Source organism: Callospermophilus lateralis, unplaced genomic scaffold, assembly GCF_048772815.1.
Source record: "Callospermophilus lateralis isolate mCalLat2 unplaced genomic scaffold, mCalLat2.hap1 Scaffold_708, whole genome shotgun sequence".
Classification (NCBI taxonomy): domain Eukaryota; kingdom Metazoa; phylum Chordata; class Mammalia; order Rodentia; family Sciuridae; genus Callospermophilus; species Callospermophilus lateralis.
The window spans coordinates 311468-337692 of record NW_027515187.1 but is presented as its reverse complement, the minus strand read 5'-3'; the positions used below and the strand labels follow the sequence as shown (position 1 = coordinate 337692).

At 45.8% G+C, this 26225-nt stretch overlaps 1 protein-coding gene across 1 annotated transcript; it reads right to left on the bottom strand.

Annotated features, from left to right (window-relative positions):
- Positions 1–2893: 2893 nt before the first annotated feature.
- LOC143390179 (leucine-rich repeats and immunoglobulin-like domains protein 1) lies at positions 2894–21959 on the bottom strand. The gene is given in 11 exon segments (XM_077108430.1): positions 2894–3220; positions 3312–3414; positions 3416–3578; positions 4195–4351; positions 5277–5404; positions 6008–6427; positions 7082–7147; positions 7150–7362; positions 8808–9128; positions 17295–17458; positions 21940–21959. Coding segments are annotated over 11 exon segments (2082 nt in total).
- Positions 21960–26225: the final 4266 nt, after the last annotated feature.

The window sequence follows — 26225 nt, the reverse complement described above, 5'->3', positions numbered from 1 at the left end:
AGAGCTGAGTACTCCTGACTGCATCAATAGGGAAACACTTTAACATTCAAGCTCTAGAAAGAGTTTGAAAATCAACTACAATCAAGATTTTTATTCCTGGCTTTAATCACCATTTTCATTAGCCCAAGCCTGTGCACTTCCTTTTCCATTTCTATTATTCTCAACCAAGGCCTTGGGTTTCCAAATCTTTGTTCTTTTGAGCCCCTAGCTATTTCTTCCCATTTTATTCCACTGAACTCCACCTCATACTCAATCTGTCCACCCCAGGCTGACAAGTCCTTGCCTGAAGTATGGCCACTTCTTTTTGATGCAGCCAGAGCTGCATCCTGTCTGCATTCCATCACTTCTAAGCAATTCCTTGTTCCTCCTTCTATAGGGGATTGTAGGATGATTATTACATTGATTTTTGCATATACCCTATTACTGAGATTTACTTCCCATTTGATCCCCAACTGGGGTAATTTTCAGATTTTGAAAATATACACACATGACTTAAAGCTTTGACAGCACCCCTAAACCTCACCATCTTCCACCCATGTCAAGATACAATCAACATTATGGCCTCACAGTTACTTGCTTTTCTCCATTTCTTTCATCCATCTACTCCCATGGCTACACCCTAAAACTTGCCATCCCCAAAACTATCCCTTTTCTGATGCTTTATATTTCAGTATCTCATTCCTTACCCACTTTCTTTGGTGATGTTTGTCACTCACTCTGTGCAGTTCCTGGGCATCTCCCTTTTTGCACACTCTATCAGCAATTCTCTGATCTTTCATTTTTTTTTCTATTAGCCTAGACCTCTTCATCAATTCTACTTTTCCTGTAAATTCATTAGCCTTATCTCATTATATATTTCATTATATACTCCAGTTGGTAAATCTTGCTAAAGAAACCCACAACTTAAAATATATAGCATCCTACCTCTGGTCTCTCATCAGATACTGAACATATAATTGGATGCTATTTTACCATCCAAGTGACATAAATTATGTTTAAAAAATGAACTTACTCTATAAAAATTTAGTTAAGCTTGAGTGAAGAATTTGTTGTTGACTTTCACAAACTGCTGTTTGTGATATGTTTAAAATCATTTTTTTGTATTTAAAAATGAAGAAATGTCATGCTATATTTAGCATGGTATCTTCTAGACCAGGAACGGAAAATATACTTCTTTTTCATGCCAATTTCAATTGCTTAGAGTACTAGTAACTCATTTGTATTGACTGCTTAACACATAATGCATAATTTGGTTAACAAGATTTGGACATTAGAGGATTAGAGAAGGTAGACAGTTTTCCAAGCAGTGCTTAGCTGATATGTATTCAATCATCAGGATTCAGCTTAAACAGAATTTCCTCAAAGACAATTTATCTTGAAACTTGATCTAGATCTTGCCATGTGGTCCTTATCATAGCTCTTAACTAATATCCCTGCCCTAATAGACTAACAGGTTCTGTAAGAGAACTTTCCTATCATGCTTACCATGGTATCCTATGCTTAAGTGTCTAGCAAATGCTTAATAAATATTAGCTGAATAAGCTGCATGGTTCTAACCTGCAAACCTGCTTTGTACATATTTTATCTGGCTAAAGAGGCTATTTATTGGCTTCCTAAGGATACCATATATCCCAATTTTCATTCCTGCCATATGCTCAACATTTATAAATGAACCTTTATTAAAGACATTTCAATGCCATTTGTTAGACACTTCAATATTTTATATGTTTTCAATGTACATTGTACCAAAATTTCTATAAATAATTTTGTACATAAAAGTAATACTTCCTCTTTCACAATGCCTCTCAGAAGCAGCAAATTCACATATTTGGTGGAAGTAACATTTATCAGTTAACTGTTGAAAAAACAATGGAACAATGATGACCTCTGGAACAATGATGACCTCTGACAGGAACATCTGACACAGGTAGCCATTTGGCTAATATCTCCCTTAAGCTTTTTGGCTAAAGAAATGTACTTTGAGATTTTTTTAAGGACTTTATTTGTTTCAATGTAATTTTCAGTGAATTACACATTGGCACTCACAAGACATTAGCTACAGGTCTCAAAAGTGCAAACACACCCACGTCTAGGTCTTACATAGTCCATGCCCATTCCCGTCTGTGTGAGGGGAGGCTGTGGAAGGGCCTGCTCTGGCTCCTCAGTAGAAATAGCTCTGAAGGGTGAGAACTTGATCTTTTTATCCCCTAATGTAATATTAATTTGACAGAATTAAAACATCACTATTGAAAAATCAACAGGTACCAACACCAGCAGCCTTTGCCTTAATAAAAAGCCTGAGCTAACAATCCAGCGACATGGACAAGACCACATTTGCTTTTAACAAAAAGTGAACTTCAGAGAAGGGAGAAAGGCCTACCATTCTAACCTATGGCTTGTGGTGGATTAGCAACCTTCACTCTACCCCTCAAAGAAGCAGCCTCCAGGGAAAAGCCCCTCACGGCAAAGGCACATTGCAGGAGCCACCAACACAGGCCAAACGTGACTGCGAAGGGCACACAACACCAAGGATGCCCTGTCCTTCCAAACCCACCAGAAACCACGGGAAACAAATGTGGTTTTTGTCTCTAAATTCCCACCATGCACTAAGGCACCAGAACTATTTCTGCCCCCCCCTCCAAGGAAACAGCAACCTGAAAGGAAAATAATATTGTCAAAATTGTAAAATTCTGTTGTTAACCATGCACCAAAGATTAAAATACCTCTGTCAAAGATATATAATATATAGGAAATCTATGGAAACTCTTATGTACAACCTTATCAAATACTTTTTCTGGCTTTTGTACACAAATAGCCTCTTGCATTTCTGTGCTTCAGATGCGAGTCCTCTGCCAGGCTCATGCTCCACATGGAAATGCCAACTATGTACAGTTCAGTGATGCTGACCCCAGGCCGCCTCCCAAGCTCTCCTTCCTGTGGACACTGGTGTGACAAGAGCTGAGGTAGACAGATCATAGCTTGTGGGCGCCGACAGCAGTGGTCCCCTCCGTTTCCCAGGGAGCTGTCCTGTCAGTGGTGTGGACTCGGGACTGAAGTCACACGCCAGGGGGAGGTGGCCATTGGAAAGGAGCAAGTGCTGGGCTTCGCTGGAGACAGCAGGAAAGGCCAAGGAGGCCTCTGGGAGCTCCTTGATGCCTGAAGGGAACGCAGGGCAGGGCTGCAGGTCTGCGGGGTCCACATCGCACAGCCTCCCTATAGAGTTCAGGCGGAGCCCCCTGTGGAAAGAGAAGGCCGTCAGAGCCAAGCCCCAGCATGACCAGCTGTGGCAGCCATTGCAGCTGCCAGGGAGGCCAGGAGGACAGTAAGAGATCACGTTTTCCATCTAGGGACACCGCCAGCTTCCTCAAGGATGTCAGCATTCTGTCGTGGTTGCTGGGGTAGAGGGACCCATCTACAAGGATGATGTGGAGAGACTCCTCGGTTGCCCTGGTTGGGATCCTGGCCACGCAGTGCACTTGGCTGTGTGCTGTACCTGCATGTGGGCTGAGAGTGGGGGGCCTGCTCCTTGGTGTAACTGTCCATGTCAGCATTGCAGTCACTGCATATGAGAGGGCCACCTGGGTTCTGAAGGAGAGATGAGCCAGGTCAGGGCAACTCCCACAGAACAGGCCGCCCACCCACACCCAAGTGGGGTCCTGCCCCCCGACCCTGCAAATGCCCCCTCCCCAAAGACCTTCACAGGAAAGACTGGGCACACACCACACCATTAGTGGAGATAGGGTCCTTCTTGCTCACATGCCCCAGATTAAACTAAACTTGTACTTAGAGAATGTAGTCACACTACTGTGATCAGAGGCAAAAGGAAAAAAAAATAGAAAAAGAAAAAAACCCAACAATTGAATTAGGTACTATGCAGGGTTAAGAGTTTTCTGAACAATTAGAAATTTAGCCTCAAAACAGCCCTGGTGAACACATACTAAAACCCCCTATGTTGCTTATTATTCTGGAAAATTCTTGCTTAGGTTTACTGTACCATAAATAGGAACTAAGAGACACACTCTTTTAGAATTAAAAGGGCACCAGGCCAGAGCTTCCTGTTCATACACTAAATACCAAATTCAAAGAGTGCTGGACGGAAATGTAGGTGTCTCCCCGCTCTTCATTTAGTGAGTGGGTCAACCCAGATCTGGATTTCAAAATGGCATTGCTTTTCCTGGTGAAAGCATCACCTACCCATCTTAGGTGGACCAGGTGTCCCAGTGGTTTTTTCTATCAATTTCCAGGGCTCTTTACTGTACCCAACACAGAGCTTGGGCTGCCTCTGTGTGACACTGTGGACATCATCCTCTGGGAAGAGGCTCCCATCTCTCAGACACACAATTGCAACAGACTCCACTGTTTGAAAACTGTAGAGTGTCTCAGTGATCCTGAGGAGCAGGATAGGTGGGGCTGCTGCTTTAGTCTCTCTATCAGTGGTGAGTTACTACTGTGGCAATGGGCCTGTTTTCTAGTACCACTTTCCCAGCAAGCAGTCCTTGAGCATCTGCAGCCATGTTAGAGGAGCAGCTCTCTCATGCCTGGCCTTTAGCTCAGCAAGTGCTCACAATCTCCCACCAACTGAAACAGCAACCCCTGCAGAGAGCTTTCCCTGCGAGTCTGGAATACAGAGCAGGTCTGAGCACTGCCCCTGCACTCACATCCCTTGGTACCTTCGTGGTGCCAGAGCCCCACACAGATAACAAAATCCAGGGATGCTCAAGTCCCTTGTATATAACAACACAATATTTGCACATAACCTACATACACTGTCCCATGTAAGTCACCTCTAGATTAAGCATCGTGACTAGTAAAATGTAACTTTGTGTGCACAGCTGTTGGACTATGTTTTGGGGGAATAATGACAAGGAAGAGAAGGCTGCATGTTCGTGCACCTTCTCCGCCCTTGATATTTCTAGTGTGTAGGGACTCAAACCCACAGATACCAAGGGCAAACTGTGGAAGCATGGCTTGGTTTCAGGGCCTGGGGTGTCCTTTGCAGCTCTTTCTGACAGTGGTCCTACCTTATGCCGACTGGGAGGCTTACTGCTAAGCCCAGATGGTGACCTTCCTGAGAGACAGGATGTCAAAACTTCTGCAGAGTTTGCACAGACCAGGACTAAGCTGAACAGCAGAGGGCTGGGCCAGCAGCCACCTTGTTCACCTGACACTCCCTCCCACCTAATGTCAGACAACTGAATATGGAGATAGAGGCCATCTCCACCTACGGAGGACAGTCACTTAGATAGAGCTCCACCTCATTGTGTCAGAGGCCTTACCGTTGCTCTCTCAATGTGCCCGTTGCTCCAATGACCACCCTCAGTCCTGACCATGCTTTCTTGCTGGTCAGAAAGGGTTCTGTGAGAAGAGAGGTAGCTTGAAACATCTGGTGGCACAATGGTTTCATCTGCAAGGAGATAAGACAATGAAATATCAGGGTTGCCATGATAACAGATGCAGATGCGCATTCACCATCAGGCCCCGAACAGGATCCCCTGGCAGCAGCCATGGAGGCTGTGCAGAGACTAGGAGTCGGTGCAGGTAGGAGACCCTCCCAGATCCGAGCTTTACCTGAGCCCAGGTCAAAAGCATGCGAGACCACAAAAGACGGGGAGAGTGACAGAAAGGGAGACAGAACTAAAAAAACCACAGCACTGTGACATTTCAGGGACAATCCACCTCCGCTTATGAGGAGGACATCAGCAGGAAGTTTTTTTTTTTTTTTAGTTGTCAATAGACCTTTAGTTTATTTATATGCTATGGTGAGGATCAAACACAGTGCTTCACTCATACCAGGCAAGTGTGCTACCACTGAGCCCCAGACCCAGCCCCAAGGCAGTTTTATTTCTGGTTCTGCCCTGAGTATGAACCCAGTGTCCACAGGACCAAGGCTTTAGTTCTCCATAACCACATTCCCAGAGGTCCTGGAGTTCCCAGAGCACAAGAGCTCTTGACAAAGAGTGTGGACCTGGCTTCTCCTGCCCTGGAAATGAACGACCACTGTGCCCACCTGTGTTAGTGACGCTGTGCTCCTCGCTCTTCTTCCTGGTTTGGTAGGTGATGCACACCCACACGAGTGATGTCAGAATGATGCTGCACACCACGGTGATGGTGAAGATGCCCATGGTGGTCCTGTCCTTCCTGCAGCCAGGTGTGGGCAAGATGCTCAGCTGGCTGTGAGTGCGATCCGTGCCCAGTGTGTTGGATATCTCGCAGGTGTACTGGCCTGCGTCCTCCACCACCACGTTCTGGACCACCAGCAGCTGGTTGCCGGGGGTGAAGTGGTGCCTGTCAATGAGGATCAGGGGGCGGTTCCCCTTGAGCCAGGTGATGCAGGGAGAGGGGCTGCCGGTCGCTTTGCTCTGGAGGGCCACTGTCTCCCGCACAGACACCATGCAGTCTTCCAAGGGTACCACCAAGGATGGGGTCTCTGCAAGAGATCAAGAGATGGCACACTCACTCTGGGGCCTCAGTGCTTTGGGTCTGCTTCGTGTTCTAAACATGGCACAATCCCACCTGAGGGCTTCCATCAGAGTGACAAGATTTTCAGAAGATGGCTGATCTCTGGGTCATAAAAGTTCCTCTTCCCAAACTGTCCTGTGTCCCTGTTCTTGACTAAGACCACACCCCTCCTCCATGCTCTTTGGTCACCAGTTGCTCAAGGCTCTGGCATTGCACTGGCCTTTACTCTATTTAAAGAGATAGAAGCCAGAGTGGTGGGGCATGCCTGTAATCCCAGCAGCTCAGGAGGCTGGGGCAGGAGGATTGCAAGTTCAAAACCAGCCTTAGCAATTTAGCAAGGCCCTAAGCAACTCAGCGAGACCCTGTCTCTAAATACAAAATAGGGCTGGGGATGGGGCTCAGTGGTTCATTGCCCCTGGGTTTAATCCCCAGCATCCAAAATAATTTTTTTTAAAGAGGAAAAAATCCTAAAAGCAGCCCCAAATTTCAAACAGTAGCAACACTTTCCTGTAACCCCAAGGGTCCACAGAGCAACTCCGCAGGCTTTCCCCTCAGTATCAGTTCAGACCCCTACACACGCATGTGTGCATACACACCCCCCAGAGTACACCAAGGGTCGAACCTAAGACAGTCAGGATGGCATTCGCTGACACAGAACCTGCCGAGTTCTGGGCAGTATAGCTGTAATGCCCATGTCATCTATTTTCACATTAGTGATGAAAAACATGTCCTCGTCTGGCATGACATGTATGTGATGCTCCCAAGCCACAGGGAAGTATGTGCCTCTGTCCTTCTGCCAGGCAATCTGTGGGTTGGGATGGCTGGTGGCCACACACGCAAGGGGAGACATGATGCCTGTCCTGATGGTGATGTCTCTTGGCATTTTGGTAAATGATGGCAGCACTGGAAAACACACACAAAGGGGGAGGTCAGGGGACAGCTGGCTTTAAATGCAGGGAACACCTCTGGGGTAGAGACTCCCAGTGTGCAAGGGCCACCACTCCATACCTCCATGCCCTGTGCCACCACTAGCCCAGGACTGCTGCAGCCATCTCAATCAGGAGCAGTAAGCTTCCCAGAGAAAGTGTCAGCCTCTCCCCACCACGGCCTGGCACTTCCTCCACCTGTCCACTCCAGCTGGGGATGGAGTCTCAGGCTGTGGCTGACCTTCTGCCTACTGCACCTCATAGGTAATGGGTCACACAGGTGGGACCCTGGGAGTCAAAGCCTGAGGCTCGCCTGCCTTCATAAGCCACCAGGACAGAGCCTGGGAAACAGAAATACCTGCTCACCAAGCTGCAATCACAGAGGGAAGGTCTATGCCTCCCCAGGCCACCTGAGGGCCATGCTGCTAAGCACACATAGGCAGAAGCATAGGGCTCACTGGCTCAGGCTCAGCAGGCAGTGGGATGCCAGAGTCAGTGTCCAGCTGCACAGCAGGCATCACCATGCTTCCTGTCCAAGCTGCTCTGGTCAGCCAGGCACAATGGAACTCTCCTGTCATCCCAGTGGCTCAGGAGCCTGAGGCAGGAGGATCATGTTCAAAGCCAGCCTCAGCAACTTAGCAAGGCCCTAAGCAACTCAGTGAGACCCCGTCTCTAAATAAAATATAGGAAAGGGCTGGGATATGGGTAGGCACCCTGGGACCTCTTTTACCTGGTGTAAATAACAAATGCCCTGGTAGAGAGTCACTTACTTGCCTGAGTCTTGAGGTGGCAGTGAGGCCTTTCTCAGAATACGCCAAGACAACCTGAGTGTGGTCAAGTTTGTTCTGTGGTCTGCGGGGCTGACTGAGCGTAGCCCGCAGGCACTTCTGATGACCTGTGAACCAACTCTGTCACTGGCACTTTAATGATCAGAAAAATCTCCCCGGGTTCTCAGGGTGTGGGGATGTGCCCACTCACATTCCCCCCTTCCCCCTCCAAAAATAGCAGCCCTGAAGAGAGCAGCTCTGACAAGCTGGTTTCTGAGTACAGGACCTCGTCCCACCCACCCCCTACCTATCGTGTTCTCTACTGTCTTGAGAGGTGAGGACCTGCCCCTGCCCAGGCTGGCCTGTGCTTCCACAGCTGTGCCACCGACTCAAGGGCACAGCTTCCCAAAGGGTCTGGGATGTGGGACCTAGAAACTGGACCATGTGGTTCCAGAGAAGTTCAAGGCTCAGCTCTGCAACTCACCCCGCCTCCCAACAGTCACCCAAAGCTCAGGGACAGGGTGCTTTAACCTGCAGAACCTGCCCCCGGGAGCCCAGGGGACAGTGTGATCTGATCGCCGGTTTGCCTCGTTCCTCTCCGAGGTGGGCAGCCATCGGGTCGGGGTGCCTGGGAGAGAACAACGGGGGCATCTACCGTTCACAGTGAGATGGGCCTCGTTAGAGTAGGTGGAGCCAAAGTGGTTGGTGATGACACACTGGTAGCAGCCCTCATGGCCAAACGTGACCCTGCGGAAGTGCAGGATGGTGGTGTACTCCATCAATTCCCTGTCATGTGTGGGCACGTGGGAGAAGTTCTCCATGTCTGCCTTGGGCAGAACCTCATTGTCCTTCTTCCAGGCAAAGGTCATGGGGGAGCTGCTGATGCTGGCTGCCAAGCATGTGAACCGGATTTCCTTGCCCACCATGGCTATTGTCATCTCTGGCTGGGTGATGATCTGTGGCTTTGGGAAGTCATCTGGGGAGAGAAGGGCCACCGTGAGGAGACAGGGACCAGCTGCTGTCATGCTTGCACAAAACCAGGCAAGGGACAACAGGCCCCACCCAGGTGAGGTCATGAGCATGCCCCTGGACTAGAAATGGGCCACCAGCGCCCGGTCACCCAGCCCTCTGGAAGCTTCCTGGAGACCCATATCCATTGCACCTGTTGACATGGCCACACAAGAGGTGCCACTTGTCCTGTCTGCACAAAGGACTCTGGCACAATGGCTTCCAGAATGTTGGAACTCCCAGAAATCTGAACTCCCTTCAAATGATAAAAGTACTTCAAAAATGGTCAAAATCAACAGTTCTGATTTCTGGAAAATCAAACACAATGATCCATGTGGTGTGGACTCAAGAAAATGGAGGCCTCTTAGAAAGAGACAGGAGCTCTCTGGTGTTGTGAGTTACCCACTTGCCTCCACCCCGCTCTGTAACAGCCTTGAGACTCAGCAGCTAGCAACCATTGAGGGGGCAGGTGGAGTTCCCCCAAAAGCCCCATAAGAGCAGCATCACTGTGTGACCGGTCAGGCCAAGACCTGGAAAGCCCCACTCATGAAGAAGGCTCACCACAGGAAGCCCTGTCCCCAGGCATCTGATGAAAATAGTGGCCACTGTGTAACCATGCCACTGTCCAATGTGAGTGTGCCCATCGGGGTGAAGAGGACAGTGGTCAAGAAACTGAAGGAAAGTCAGGTGGAGGAGATGCCAGCAGCAGGCCCTCTGATGTCCACCAGAGTCCTGGGAATCAGAAAGGGCACGCCCTCATGCAGGGTGGACAAACACCCTGGAAAGACCTTGGGGGAGCCCTCATTTCTTGTCTGTGCTGAGATGGCAGACACACACAAGCAGGAAGTGAGAGCACATGCAAGCACATACATTCACGGCCTGGGTGAAGGACACAGGATTTGCTGATGGGGGTGACTTAAGGACTTCTGTGTCCACCTATTGGCTACTCACTAGCAAGCCAACCAGGAACTCAAGGGGTTGTACAGAGCAGGCTTCACAACACTCATCTAAGAGAGGCCCTAAAGGAATGGTGATGGGCCAGCAAGACCTGGGGGAGGATGGGAAGATCTGAGTCTGGACTTGCCAAGTCTTTTTACTTTTTTGTTTTTTTGGTACTCGGGATTGAACCCAGGGTACTCGACCACGGAGCCCCATCCCCAGCCCTATTTTGTACTTTATTTAGAGACAAAGTCTCATTGAGTTTGCTGAGGATCTCCAGTAAGTTGCTGAGGCTGGCTTTGAACTCGAGATCCTCCTGCATCAGCCTCCTGAGCAGCTGGGATGGGGCCTGTGCTACTGCGCCCAGCATATTATTCTATCTTAAATGTCCAATTTTCAACAACCAATTATGAAACAGGAAAAAAAAATGTCAATACAAACTGTCCCTGAGGAAATTGAGATCTTGGACTAATTAAACAACATTAGCTATTATAAAAATTCTTGAAAAACTAAAACTATGTCTAAGAGAATTAAAGCATGAGAACACTTTCTTACCCAAGAGAAATGATCAATGAACAGAAACTATAAAAATGAACCACATACAAACCATGGCATTTACTAGTAACTGAAATTAAAAATCCACCCTAGGGTGGATATAGCTCATTGGTAGAGTGCTTGGCTTGCATGCACAAGGCCCTGAGTTCAATCCCCAGAATCAAACCAAAACAAAACAAAATCCACCCTAGGGCTAGGGCTGTAGCTCCCTGGTAGAGCACTTGCCTAGGATGGGTGAGGCCCTGGATTCAATCTCCAAAACTATATAAAAAAAAAAAACCTAAGTAAAATAAAGGTATTGTGTCCATCTACAACTAAAAATATTTTTTAAAAATCCACCCTAGAGGGCTCAGTAGCAGAACTGAGCTTGCAGATGAGTCAGTGAACTTGAGACAGGTCAGCGGAGATATCCAGTCTGAGAATCAAAGAGAATGAAGAAAATACACAGAACTTCAGAGATCTGTGCAAGAGCATCCAGCATGACAACACACAGATCATGCGAGACCAAGCACAGGACACAAGGAGGAAGGAGAGTATGTTTGAAGCCCTGATGCACCCAAACTTATAAATCGGATGGAAAACATGCACCCACATATCTGAAAAGTTTAATTAACTCTAAGCAAAATTCATTCAAAAGGCCTAGGTTCATCATAGTCAAGCGTCAAGTGCCAAAGACAAAGCATCTTCAAAACAGCACAAGAAATATAACTTATCATGTACAGGAGATCCTCAAAAGTATTTGTAGCTGATTTCTTATTCAAAACCAGGAAGGTCACGAGGGAGAAATATTCAAAGTATTCAAAAAGTCTGGAAATCTCAGGTGCAGCAAAATTACCTTTCAAAAATAAAGATGACATTAAAACATTCCCAAATTTTAAAAAATATTCAAACTGAGAGAATTTACTGCTACCAGACCCGAACTACAAGAAATACTTGTGGTGGTGCACGCCTGTAATCCCAGTGGCTCAGGAGGCTGAGGCAGGAGGATCGTGAGTTCAAAACCAGCCTCAGCAAAAGTGAGGCCCTAAGCAATTCAGTGAGGCCCTGTCTCCAAATAAAATACAACTTAGGGCTGGGATGTGGCTAAGTGAGTGCCCCTGAATTCAATCCCTGGTACCCCCCCCCCGGCTCCAACAAAACAAAACAGTAAACAAATTAATCACTCTGATCAAAAGGCAAGGAGAACCATAATGGATGAAAAAAAACTATGACACAGTATACACTACCTACAAGAGGCAGTTTAGATCCCAAGACAATTAAACAGTCACCCAATATGAGACAAAATATTTTATCATGCAAATGGGTCAATCCATCAGGAAGACATAAAAATTATAAATATATGCACCAAACCGAGCTTTACAAAATGTAGAGCACAACCTGTCAGAACTGAAGAGAAGAACAGACAATGTAACAATAATACTCTTATTTCCAATGAAAAGCTAGCCAGAAAAACTAGGCAGATGCACAAGGAGAAAGAAGACTTGAACAATAGTATTAACCAACTAGTTCTAATATACACCCGTGGGACTCTCCACCGAACCACAGCAGAATATTCTTTTAAAATGTACACGGAACAGTCTCTAAGATAAGACTATGTTTTAGGTCAAAACATAGGTCCAATAAGTTTAAAAAGATGGAAATCACACAAAGTATCTTTTTGGATGACAATGGAATGACTTTTAAATCCACAGTGAAATGAGTATTTGGGAAACAACTTGTGGAAACTAAGCAGTGCACTTCCGCACAGCAGAGAAGAAGTCACAGGGACACTGGAAGATGCTCTGAGTTGAATGAAAACGATGTGTTTACTTTTCAAGTCTTGGAAGCTGCGCCTAAAATGGTGCTCGTGGACTTATTGCTGGAAATGCCTGTATTAAAGAAGTTTAGGACTAATAATCCAGTTTTTTAACCCAGTAAAAGAATAATAAACTACACCCACCACAAGCAGGAAAAAGAAATTAATCATGATTTGAGAAGAAATGAAAGAAGGAGGAAAGGAAAATGAGAAAATCACTTCAAAGCAAAAATTGGTTCTTTGAAAATATCAAGAAAATTGAAAAACCTTTAGCTCGACTAGTAGGCAGGAGGGAAAAACAGAAGGCACAAAAAAGGGCACTCCACTACTGACCTTCTTCCAGCCAAAGGAAAACAGGGAACACTCTAACAACTGTACCCAGCTAACTAGACCACCTGGCTGAAATGATAAACTCCTAAAACTGACTCAAGAAGAAACAAATTCTGGCTCAACACTAAGGAGACACTTTAGAATTTAAGAATTTTTAAATGTAGAATTTAAAAATTCCTATAAGGAAAAGCTCAGACTCAAGTGAATTCTACCAAACATTTAGAGAGAGAACCAATCCAAAACTTCCAAAGCATTTTTTTTTCTATTTCTTTCTTTCTTTCTTTCTTTCTTTTTTCTTTTTTGGACAAGTAGATGTAAAGAGAGTATCTTCCAAATAATTTTATACAACTATTACTCTAACAACAAACACCTAAGAAAAACATGACACACACACACACCAACAACAACCTAGAGAACAATGTCTTTTATAAGTATAGATGCAAAAACTTCAGCAAAAATCCCAGCAAACTAAAATGTACAGCACCTAAAAAGAATCACATACTATAATCAAGTTAAGTTGATCCCAGGAAAGCAAGGTTTACCATTCAAAAATCAATGTACTAGACCATTATCAATAAAATAAAGAGGGGGGGAAGAACCCTACACAATCATCTCAGAAACACACACACATAGAATACACACAAGACAGAATTCAATAGCTTTTCATAATAAAAATATTCAAAAAATTAGGGATAAGAAAGGAACTTATTCAACCTCATAAAGGTCATCTCTGAAAAATTCACAGTTAATATCACAATTAGGTGGGCTCAGTGGCGTGCACCTGTAATCCCAGCAGCTTGGGAGGCTGAGGCAGGATTAAAGCCAGCCTCAGCAATGGCAAGGCACTAAGCAAGTCAGTGAGACCCTGTCTCTAAATAAAATACAAAATAGGGCTGGGGATGTTGCTCAGTGGTTAAGCACCCCTGGGTTCAATCCCTGCTACCTGTCCCCCCAAAAAAATTATTGTAAATGCAATTCTTTTCTTGTTTGTTTCTTTAGTGTCTTGCAATTGCTAAGGGTGGCTATGAACTCGAAATCCTCCTGACTAAGCCTCCCAAGCTGCTGGAATTATAGGCATGCACCACTGCATCTGGCCCAAAAAATATTTCTAAAAAAATTTTTGCACAACTCTCTAGAAACTGAAAAACCACCACCACAATTCACAGACTAGGAAATGCTATTTACAAATCATAGGCCCGATGAGGTCTAATATTCTGAATATTCTAATATTCAGAATTGACAACTCATAACAAATATAGAATTCTGAATGTGCTAATATTCAGAATTGATAACTCATAACAAAATAGAGAAATGAATAAATGACTTGAGTAGCTATTTTTCCAAAGAAGCTATGCACGATTCAATAAGCATCTAGAAAATTGTTCAACATCATGAGTCCTTGTGGAAATGTTTAGACTACCATGAGATTCTACTCTGTTCCCACTAGCAAAATCTAAAATAAAAAAGATAGCAAGTGTCCGCAAGCATGAGGAGAAACCAGAATCTCGTACATTGCCAGCAGGTGTGTAAAATCCTGAAGCCACTTTGAAAAAAACAGTTTGACAGTTCTTATGTCACACCTAGAGCTACCACAGGACCCAAAGATTCCATTCCCAGGTGCAATCCCAAGAGAATTCACAGAACTAGTGCCCGAATGTTCACACCAACATTAATCATAAAATCCCCAAAGTAAGCACCATCAAATATCTGCCATCTAATGCATGGATGAAACAAAATGTATATCCATACAGCAGGATGTCACTCAGTCACAGAAAAGGAAATGATGCTTTAAAACTATGCTCAGGGGCTGGGGCTGGGGCTGGGGTTCAGTGGTAGAGCACTCACCTAGCATGTGTGAGGTGCTGGGTTTGATCCTAAGCACCACATTAAAAATAAACAAATAAAATAAAGGTGTTGTGCCCAATTATACCTGAAAAAATATTAAAAATAAAACAAAACTATGCTCAGGGGTCGGGGTAGCTCAGCCCCAGATACAATCCCCCCACTGGGGGAGAAGTCCTGGCAAAGTGAGAAAAGGAGAGTTCCTCAGTCCACATGCCATCCACCGGCACTCATGTTAACTGTTCAGAGCAGGCAGGTCACACACAACTGTGGACTAGTGACCGCCACGGCTGGGGGCCAGGAGAAGAGGGAATGACTACTAAAGCATGGGGTTGTGGTTTTTTTCAGAAGTGATGAAAATGTTATAAATCAGTGATGACACAAATTTTGAAGACTCTAAATCCAAAGTTCACATTTTAAAGAGACACATTTTTATGACAGGTAAAAATTATATTTACAATACACACACACACACACACACACACACACACACACACACACACACACACAGCTTTACTAAGCAACAATTCACCTACACTGCAGCTTGCCCATTTCAAGTTCACAACTGAATGGTCTGTGGTGCATTCACGAGTAGGTATCTTAATGACCACAGTCAACTTTAAGATATCTTTGTCACCTCATGGAGAAGCACTTTGTAGCTACTCCCCTTCTCCCTCCATCTCTCTTCAGGCTGGAGCACCTCCTAGGGCACTTCCTACCTCTACAGATCTCCCTGTCCTGGGACTTCCCTGTGACTGGGTCATAGAATCTGCAGTCATTTGTCACTGACCACTTTCCCTTATCTTATCATTTTCAAAGTTCATCCAGGCTATGGGAGGGACGGGATGGGTGGCATTTTATGACCTGATAATCCTCCAATGTCTGGCTATGCCACCTTTCTCTATTCATCCATCAACTTGTGGTTACTTGGGTGCCCATTTTTCAGCTATTATAAATAATGCTGCTGTGAACACACGTGTGGAGAGGTTTCCATTAGATGTGCATTTGTCCCAGGAGAGGAACTGATCATAACTGTTTAAATGAGGAACTGTTAAGGCTGCCTTCCAAAGGAACTGTCCATTAGGTACTGTCACCCAGCAGTGGGGGGACAGGGGGGCAGGTTTCAGGTGTGTCCCCTCATTTGCCAGTGGTGGCTCCTACCTGGCTCTACCTGCCATGTTAGATGGTGTGAGCAGTTCATGCTTTCAATTTTTTTGAAAAAAAGAGCTGGAAACTCTGATCACCTGCCAAGTGTTTTTGTGATTCCCATTAATACCAGATGTTTGGAGGTTTGGGGGAGTGGGGGTGGGGGGAAGCCTGAACTGAATCGAGAGGGTGGGCCTGAGAGAGGTGAAATCAACAACCCCTCTAATCCAGAGTCTGCCAGTGCCTGAGGTCAGAGGCTGCCACAGAAGTCCTCCCTAGAAGTCCTCCCTGGATTTTCCGAGGGAAAGGCTGCGCTGTGGCAGGAGCGGGAGGTAGTGACAGACAGCTTCGCTCTAGGGAGCTGTGGAAAGAGATTAATGGTCCAGGGCTCCTTGAGCAATGGGCGATGAACCACGAACTGCAAAGCCATTCCGTGCCTAGGGAGTCGGAACTGGGCACAGCCTGGGACCCCCCGCAGAAGGCATCCAAGAAGGACCAGCACAGTCTGGAGATCTGCTTCCGTGTTCTCCATGCTTACTTCTCCCTGGTCTGAACCAGGCAGGAGGGTGGCCATCAGGCCACACTAAGCAGGGGTTTGTTCCAGGGGGGTGAAGGGTGAAGGCGTGGACAGAGGACATTCTTCTTTCACTCCCAGCAGGGAAATGGCTACTATCAGAGCCAAAAGTAGGTCACAGACGTGGATCAGCAGAACCCCTGTACTGCTAGGTGGGCTTTCGGTTAGGACTGTCCCAGTCAGGATCTGGCAGCAGGAGAGATGTGCAACTGCCCAGCAGGGCCTGACGGGTGTGTTATCCTGTCCTCTTTCCTGCTCCAAGCAAACGCCAGGAACAACTCAAAATCCATCTCAATCTTTGCCTCCGTGTTCGTGGCCGAGAGGCTGTGTCATTTCTGTCTGGGCTAGCCTGTGTGTGTGTGTGTGTGTGTGTGTGTGTGTGTGTGTGTGTGTTTGCAGCTGTTCAGCATTTTCTGTACTCTCTGCAACCAAACTTGGATCCTGAGCACTCCTAGTAAAAAAAAAAAAAAAAGATGACATTCTAACAACCAGTAGGAAGAAGGCATCTCTAGCTACCCCTGCAGATTTCAGGAGTTTGAAGAAACTTCCAGAGTGCAGGTGAACCTGGAGGGGCTGTTTTTACTAGAGCGAATGTTCTCCCCAAACCCATCCTTTCTGCAGTGAAACATCATATGGTGCATCAATTCCTAGCAATACCAGGGCACCAGATCTCTCCTGAAACACTGGAAACATCTGCCTGTGACTGATTTTTCTGAGTGTCACTGAGCCCCTGCATGCTGCCCTCTGATTAAACACACATACTACAAGCGTCACAGGAGGCACCTCATGGTAAATGCCACGTGTGATTTCAGCAGGAAATAAACTGCATCCAGGGGCCAATCTGCAGCCATGGGCTGGGGTTTCCTGGGATCATGGCAATGACTCCTACAAGCAGGAGGCCCACCTGGCCTCTTTGCCCTTCATGGAAAAAAAAATCTCCCACGAGGTCTTACCACACACAAATCTCTCTGGTGGTACTGAGAAAATGCTCTGGCCCTTCAGTGACTCTGGTTGGGCATAAGTGGCTGTTACAAAGGCCTGCAGTGTTGTGCTTTCAAGCCATGGAGGCAGCCACTTGAGCTGGCAGTCACACAGGAAGCTGTCACTGCTAATGTGGCTGAAAGAAAGAAAAAGACACTGAGCTGGGACTGAGTCGGAACAATGCAGCTTTAACAGCTGAGGACATTCATTGCCACCCACAGAGCTGGCTGGGAGATGCCTTCCCCACAGTTTCCTCTCTGTTGGAGGAACAGTACCTAGAACCTACCTGGAGATTTGCACCAAGTGCAGCTTCTGATGGAGTCTGTCAGGGTGGAACCCAACTCTGCCCTCCTACTGAGCTCCAGGGGAGAGCTGAGACCCCTGGTCCAGAGGCTGCACTTGGCCCTTGTTCTCAGACTCTGCTTCTGTTACCTTGGGGACACCTTCTCACCTTTTCCTGACCTTGGATACACCTTACAGTGGCAAGAGCACTTTCCTGATAAATTCCAAACTCAGTCCCCAGCCCTGGGACTTTGATCTCAACTCTGCAACAAGTTCTAATATGTCTTCTTTTTTCTTTTATGGCTGATACTTTTTGACTCGCCAAGCTGGGTTCAAGGATTGAACCCAGAGGCACTTAACCACCGAGCACATCCCCAGCCCTTGTAATTTTTTTATTTAAAGACAGGGTCTCACTGAGTTGCTCAGGGCCTCACTAAGTTGCTGAGGCTGGCTTTGAACTCATGATCCTCCTGCCTCAGCCTCCTGAGCCGCTGGGATTGCAGGCAAGCACCACAACACCTGGCAAAGCTGCATGTTTTCTTACTTCTGAATGTCAGCCTCTCAGCCAGATGTCCCACCTGCCTGCCCCTCTCTCTACAGGAGCATCACTCAGGAAGTTGGGAGAATGCAGTCCTGCTCCCTAAATAGTGCTCATTAGTTAACTGTCCCTGCCCAGGGAGCAGGAGAACGTTCAACTTGGGTTTTGTGAGCCTCCAACTAAAACAGAGAATATTTTCTTTTTCATTTCTCAGCAACTGAGGATAAGCTTTTCAAACAGAAATCAGAATGGCCATCAGAGCGGACATTCCTTCCTGAGGAGTCACACACCAAGATAAGTCACCTGGAGAGTCTAGCTGCCCTGGTCCTGGGAGAGCCCAGGCTTGAGCTGAAGAGCAGTGGCCAACCTATGAGAAGGGCAGACACAAAGACACGTGGCTTCCCTGTCATGTCCCTGACACTCAGTGACAGAAAGGGGCACAGTAAGCCTAGGAAATCCACACACATGGTTCTGGCCATTAGTCCAGACTGTTTTTCCAGCTGCTGCATCCCTCATACCAACAAAGCAACCATGGGGACCGGCTTTCTGTTCTCTTTCACTCTGAATGTATTTTTGTTTGTTTGTTAGTTACTGGGGATTGAACTCAGGTACTCTCAACCACTGAGCAACATCGCCAAGCCCTAGTTTGTATTTTATTTAGAGACAAGGTCTCATTGAGTTGCTTAGCGCCTCACTAAGTTGTTGAGGCTGGCTTTGAACTCATAATCCTCCTGTCTCAGCCTCCCAAGGACTTCCAATGAGCAAAGAAAGTGTCAAACTAGCAATCAGCAAGGAAGAGTGAACAACCCGTCTCCTAATCATTCCCAGAGGTAAGGTCAGAAGGTACTTCTCTGAAAACTGAAATGATTTATCTTAAAGCCATTATAATAGGGAGGCCTGGCCCAGGGCAGACCATAGAGTAGGCCTGAGGCTTTGGATTGTATTTATCAGGCAGCTGACTTTCTGCGTCCTGCTAAGGAGTTACTCTAGGGGTGGGAGGGCAGCCGATGAACAGAAATGCCCGCCTCACTCCTGTGCAGGGAGGAGAGTGTCCCAGGCACAGCTCCTGTGACTGCCTCGCTGCACCAGGACCTCACCTTCCTGGTGAAGAGCAAGCAGGAACTCCCACTATCAGAATCTCCTCAGGCTCAACCTCCAGGGGCACTTCTGCAGTTCCCAAAGGCAGTGCATTGGAAAGCCTGCAGGCAGAGCCTGGGCCAGGGCCCAGGACAACCTGGCCACACCACCCAATAAGTTAGAGACAAAGGCCAGGCTGACTAGAAAGAGGGGACTGTGAGCTGCCCAGCCTCCACTGACTCCTGCCCGTCTTCAGCACTCGGGCAAAGCTCAGCCTCCACAGCTACCAACAGAAATGCCCCCCCTCCTGCTCTCTTTTCCAGCCACCCCAATACTTCGCTGGCTAAGAGTGTGCATTTTCATGACTCAAACTCAAAGTGTGTTTCTAATCATCCCTTGTGGAAATTTGCACAGAGGGCCACAAAGTGCACAGCACAACCTGCCTTGTGCCATTGGGAAGAAAAAATGGGAATTAACCCTCTGGGCCCTCCAGAGGACTGGGCCCAGGCCAGCCCCAGCTGGGTCCATGCAGCGACTGATGGGAACACAGATGGGGACCAAGCTCAGTGCCAGAGCCAGACAGTGTGGGTTTTTTTTTTTTTTTTGTGAGGTGAGGGTGGAGATGGGTTGCCCAAGCTTCTAAAGGGTTCAGTTCTTCTTCACTAGTCAACAGTCTCCTAAGAACCTAAAAGAAGAATCTTTCTCCTTTCTCCCTTCTTTCTCCCCAGATACCCTTTTCCAATTTAATCAGATCTTTTGGACTCCTGACTCATTTGGAAGTTTCATGGAGAGAAAAGTTGTTATGAACTTCACAGATCATGCTCACCCATCCCAGGAGATCTGGATTTTTTTTTTCTGGTACTGGGGATTAAACTCAGGGGTGCTTAACCACTGAGCCTCATCCTTAGCCCTTTTTATTTTTTATTTAGAGACAGGATCTCGCTGAGTTGCTTATGGCCTCACTAAGTTGCTTAGGCTGGCTTTGAACTCACGATCCTCCTGCCTCAGCCTCCTGAGCCCAGGGATCTTTTATAACCAACATTCCCTTCTACTTGCTTTTTCAGTATCCAGCCCTACATCCAGTGCAGAATAATTTGTCAAGAAGAGGAACTGGGGAAATCTGTTCTTCAGAATCTGTCTCACCCAGATTAACAAGAGAAGAGTAGCCATGGTTGGAAGTAGGGAAGAAGCCCAGAAGGCTCCCTCCCTGTGTGGCTCTCCACAAAGCCACATGGCCCCAGTGAGCCTGCCATGAGCTCCCATTTGGAGGTTCTTGACCCTCATTGGCAAGAGCACCCTTAAGTTCCTCAGCACAAGCTCTTCATGGGACAAGTGCTCGAGCACCCCCTCTTCTCAGAGGAATGTTGCCTGCCCTCTTGGCCTCTTAGTCACGGGGATTGGGCCTTTTCCCCCTTCCTACCCTCCCTGCCCCAATCAAGGGTCCACCTGGAGTGGCCTCAGGAATGGGATTAGGTCAGGGCACAAAGATGACCACCCTCTGGCATCTGGCATCTCGTAGGCACATCTCAGAACGCTCACTCAGTGAGACCTGCAGGGGACTGACATTACAGATGGAACTTACTGGCCACAAAATCAGTGGCATGTGGCAATGGAAAAGGAGGCGAGTCCATCGCTCTGCCTGGGCCATGATATTGGGGAGCTCCACTAGCCCCAGTCAGTCACGTGGCACCCCAACTCTGAGCATCCATCAGTGCCCCTGCTGCTCGAACCCACCCGGCTCCTTCAAGAAGCCCTTCTCCATGCGGGCTTTTCCTTTTAAGCAAACCCAAGTGAGGAGAACGTGTCCCTGGGGTAACTAAAGGGGTGATCACCCTCTTTTTATAAAAGAATTTACTTGACATTATATAAAACAGCTGTTAGCACACCACAGCCTGCAGGCTGCTGCTGCTATGCGGTACAAATTCAATGGCACACAGCCACACCTGTTCCCTTATGTACTATTTATGGCTGCTTTATGCTTTAACAACCTTGCCAAGGAGTTTCTACACAGACCCTGTGGCCCAGGGTCCAAAATATTCACGACATCACCCTTTAAGAAAAAGATTGTCGCTGGGTGTGTGGTGTACACCTGGGATACCAGCAACTCTGGAGGCTGAGTCAGGAGGATCTCAAGTTTGAGGCCAGAACTTGTTTTGTCTGCTTGGAGCGGGGGTTGCCCTAGCTTCTGAAAAGGTTCAGTTCTTCCTTAGTAATACCCTGTCTCAAAAATGGCTGGTGATGTGGCTCAGTGGTGGTGCACCCCTGAGTTCCATCCTCAATTACCACCACGCCAAAGGAAAAAAAAAAAGGTATTTTCTACCTATTGATCCCAAGTAAGCACCACTTCTTTTTTGGAAACTGGGGGTAACTGGGGATTGAAATTGAACCCAGAGCACTTAAGCACTGAGCCACATCCCCAGCCCTTTTATTTTTTTTATTTAGAGACAGGGTCTCACTGAGTTGCTTAGAGCCTCAATAAGTTGCTGAGGCTGACTTTGAACTTGCAATCCTCCCGCCTCAGCCTCCTGAGCTGCTGGGATAATAGGCATGCACCACCAAGCCAGCTTCCCCATAGTATTTTTTTTTAAACAGTTTAACTTGCATCTACCCATAAACAATCATAGCTATTAAAAACGTGAGCATAAAGCAATTACAAGGGTTTGTTACTCTGTAAGTTCTTCCTCATATTCACAAGGGCCCCAGGAAGCCTCGGTACTTACAGTTCCTTAAGATTCCTCATTGTGATAAAGGTGTCCAGCTGCACAGACCTGATGGCATTCTCTCCCAGGTCCCTGAAACACAACACAAGGACTTGTGCCAAGGAACCACAGGTGCCCTTCAAGCCAGCCCCGTGTCTGAGCCAGGAGACTCAGAGGTTTTCTGTGACAGCCTTGGTTTCATGTGACCCAGAGGTGATAACTCCACAGGAGGTGGCTCTCACATGTGTTGACACAGCACGTGTGATGACACGGGGACCCAACCTGTCTGAGGGGCAGTGCAGAGGCGGATGCAGGCCTGCTCAGCAAGTCAACTGCCACAGGCTCTCCCAGAAGAACCGGGGTTGAACTTGGTGCAAAGAGGAAACAGACTCAAGCCCACCCACTCGAAGGAGCTACCCCAGAAGGATGTGAAGGTCTCAGGGCTGGCTGGTCCCCTTACTCCCAGGGCCAGCCAGAGAAGCTCCCAGTGGGGTGGGGTATGTGTCACTCTGATGGCTGGACTTGTGGGGGTGGCGAGGAGACCAGGGCCCAGGGAGGAGAGGGGGAAGCAGCGACACAGGGCAGTGGAGGGAGGAAAGTATTGTCCACACACCAGCTGCAACTGGGATTTTATAGAAATGTAAGGTGAAATGTAAGTATGAAAATAGAAAACTAGGTAAGATCTGAAGCACACAAGTTTGTTGGGTCCTTGATTTGGATAAATAGTTTTGAATTATGTTCTACAGAGATGAAACCTCTAAATCCATAGACAATGGTCTAAGATCTTGTACCTGGGACTACTGAATGTAAAAGAGAACATGCAGTGAAATAGAGAGAGTAGGCCGGATTCCAGTGTTGGGTAAGGAAGAATAGTGAGTTTAGAATTTGGACCAAAGGCCCTTTTTGCAATCCAATGAATTTCTATTAGAGTGTAAATGGGAATGTCAGCACACACGAAGAGTCAGTCACAACAAGGCACTTGGGGATATAGATATCAATAAGGATGTTAGGAGATCAGGCAAAGAACAAAATGAGTGATAAGATCAGGGATAATTTCAACAGGGGGGTAGTTGAACACACTATCCTTGAAAGAATCAAGTGCATACTCACCATAGGATTAAAATTTGAAAACAATAGGCAATGCAGACGGAGATGATTTCAGTAATCCATGCACTCTTTAAAATGAGGCATTGGGAGAAGAATAAGATAAGTGTGAGTTTTGCATTTTGTGTTCAGAACATGATGTGATGAAAGGAATACATGGAGCAGGTGACATGCGTATTTCTTCCACCATTTCTGGGAGCATGTTTTGAAACCCTATCATTTAGAGTTTGGGGATAAAAATAGGTGTACCCTGGGTTATGTATATAGAGATGATGCATGAATAGACCATATGGTGAATAAAAAATATAACAGGTTACTATTTTAAATAATGGATTGAATTGATATTTTAAAAAATACATGAAATCTGGTATTCACATACAAACATTCAATCCAAGTAGTTATACATGTAGTGGTAATATTAGGGTTACTAATTATAATGAACTGTGTTTGAGTTTTGCTTTGAAAATGATGATGGAATTCAAAAGTTATGTGATATAAAAGAAATCTCATGAAAAAGCAAGTAAAGCAACATGGAGAAATACATGGGATCTGATACAGGGAGTGAATGAAAGGGAATCATATGCATATCAATTTGTGAATTGTGGATGAAATGATACATCCTATGATGTATATATACTGAAGAAATAGGAATATTACAATTTTGAATAAAAATTTAATTAAAAATACACATCATGTCCTATATGAATATACTTTCATTGATGTTAAACTGGGTCACTTACTGTAGAAATATTAGGGTTAGTACTCAATATTCACTGAAGTTCATTTTGAGTATTCCGAAATGAATATTATGTCAATAAAATGAATGTTTCTGAAAAACATCTCCTGAAAGTTGATTATAAATCAACACAGATGGACATGAAAGAATCAAGGTAGTATAAGTATATGACACATATAGTTCATGTTTGCAAATTCATACTCTCTCTCTCTCTCTCTCTCTCTCTCTCTCTCTCTATATATATATATATATATATATATATATATATATATATACATACATATATATATATATTTAATACATTAAAATGTAATAGTATGTATGCCAATCGAAATTCATAAGGGGATATACATATCCTTCACATATGTACCCAAAATATTCATTTTCCTCTACATTGTTTCATGTCTAAACTTGTTGAAGCATAAAGCTCACCACAGCTTGAATTTTCAGTTACCTCAGTGTATTGGGGGGCAGTGATCTCTTCATGAATTTCGTATTTACCAAAGTGAGAGTACTCTCAAAAATATACCTGTGATAGCAGTAGGGTTATATATATGTATATAAAAGTATACATTGTGACCCAGGCAACAGAGACAGGGAGTCAGGAAGTTTCATATTTGCTAATTTTGAAAATTCTTGGAGAAGTAAAATGAGAAAAATGTGTCACATGTTTTATAATATGTATCTCTGATGAAGCAAAAGGCAAGTCCAAGTATACACCATGCCTCCGATCAAATGCCTCTAATCTATTCCTTTAGGATTGTTTTTATCAATGTTAGGATAAGTAGTCAGAGCCTAGAAGGTTATGGATTAGTGTCAGAGATTCAATATTTCAAATGGCAAAACGAAAAATGAGTCTAATACATATGGGAACACGTGGCACATAAAAATCTTCCACTGTCATCCACCACAATGCCTGGACATTACTATCTCCCTAAAGTAGACACAATGAGAGGAGAAGAGGAGAAAAATCTGTGAATACATTTCTGAAATTGGAAATTCCGAGGAGCTCACAAACTTGGGTGTGGCAGAAGAGATCCCAAAAGTAGAGGACAGGGTAAACATTTCACAAACATGGAACTTTGCTGGCCTAATGACTTCTTGAGTATCTGCCTCTGACATTCGTCCACTAGAAATATAGCTTTGTGTTTTAGCTTCCTTAGTAGTGAGATCATGAAAGCTTAGTCTGAGTCTATGTGAACAGGAGGACATGGGTTCATATTATCCAATAGGAACAGGAGGCAGCAGAGCTGAATCCTCTCTATGCAGGTAACTGTGGCCGTTGGGGTATGAATGTCTCCCTGGGTGCATTGTGAAGCCTTTGGCTCACCGCCCAGTTTTAATGGCATTTCTTGCAGCTTTTCTGGAAAATTGGTGTTTGTTTTTGAAATACAAAAAGGTCAACCAGGACACAGTGCTGGAGGGAGATCTGCCACATGGGGTGAGTCAGGGTCTGAAGGCAAAAACACAAACTGGGCTGCTACCCCATATATCTTTCCCACTTGAGTGTAGCAACTTGTTTCTGAGCATCGCACCAAATCCTCTCCCCACAACAACATGCCTTTATATTTTCGGGTCTCATGGCTGCACCTTGTCAGTCACATGTCATTTGGAATCCAATGATATAACCACAGGGGCCCACCACAGACGTTGGATCACACACCTGCACTCCATTGCTCCAGGCCCAGTTCCCTGCTGGCTCCTACTCACTGGCATCTCTGTTCTTCACCATGGTCATGAATTCCATTCAGTCAAAAATGGCACTCGCTGGTTCAGTCATGATGAGCAACAGGAGATCTAAAGGTTCTCCAGGGATTTCTGGTCATGGGATTCTCAAAAAATTCATGGTATTGGCCTAGCCATATTTCAAGAATGAATAAGTTGACACTGTGGGTTTTGATTCATTCAGGAGGCATTAAGTGTTGAGCAATCTCCTGTCAGTCAGTAAAAGCTCTGGAAATCGCATGCAGGCAAGGTTCCCAAAGACTGGCGAAAGGTCACAGGAATCCAGGCCCATTGGGGTCTAACATATGAGGTTCCTGTGAGTTTTGGCTCTCAACTATAGCTGAGAAGGCTTTCACAGCAAAATCATGTGAAATCCTGGCTGAGATTCCCAGTGCTGTAGAGAAAGCCACCCTCGGCCTAGATCTTTGTTTACAAAGGCTCCTCTAATGCCTGGCTTTCTAAAATCCCATCACAATTCATGGCAATAGTTCTCTGAGATCAGTTCCAGAACTCAGTCTCTAATGGCATCATATCAGAGTCCAAGTGGATGTGGACCCAGTCATCTTTTCCAACCACCACACAAAAGACCACTATTCTAACAAAAACACTCCCACATGGCCCTCATCTTCTTCCATACAGACACTCATCATAACATTCTGGCTGGGGGTTTCTATAGGGTGAGCAGTCTTAAAAGGTGTGCAAAGAAAGCTCTCATGCCCATCATATGCCAAATGTTATGGTG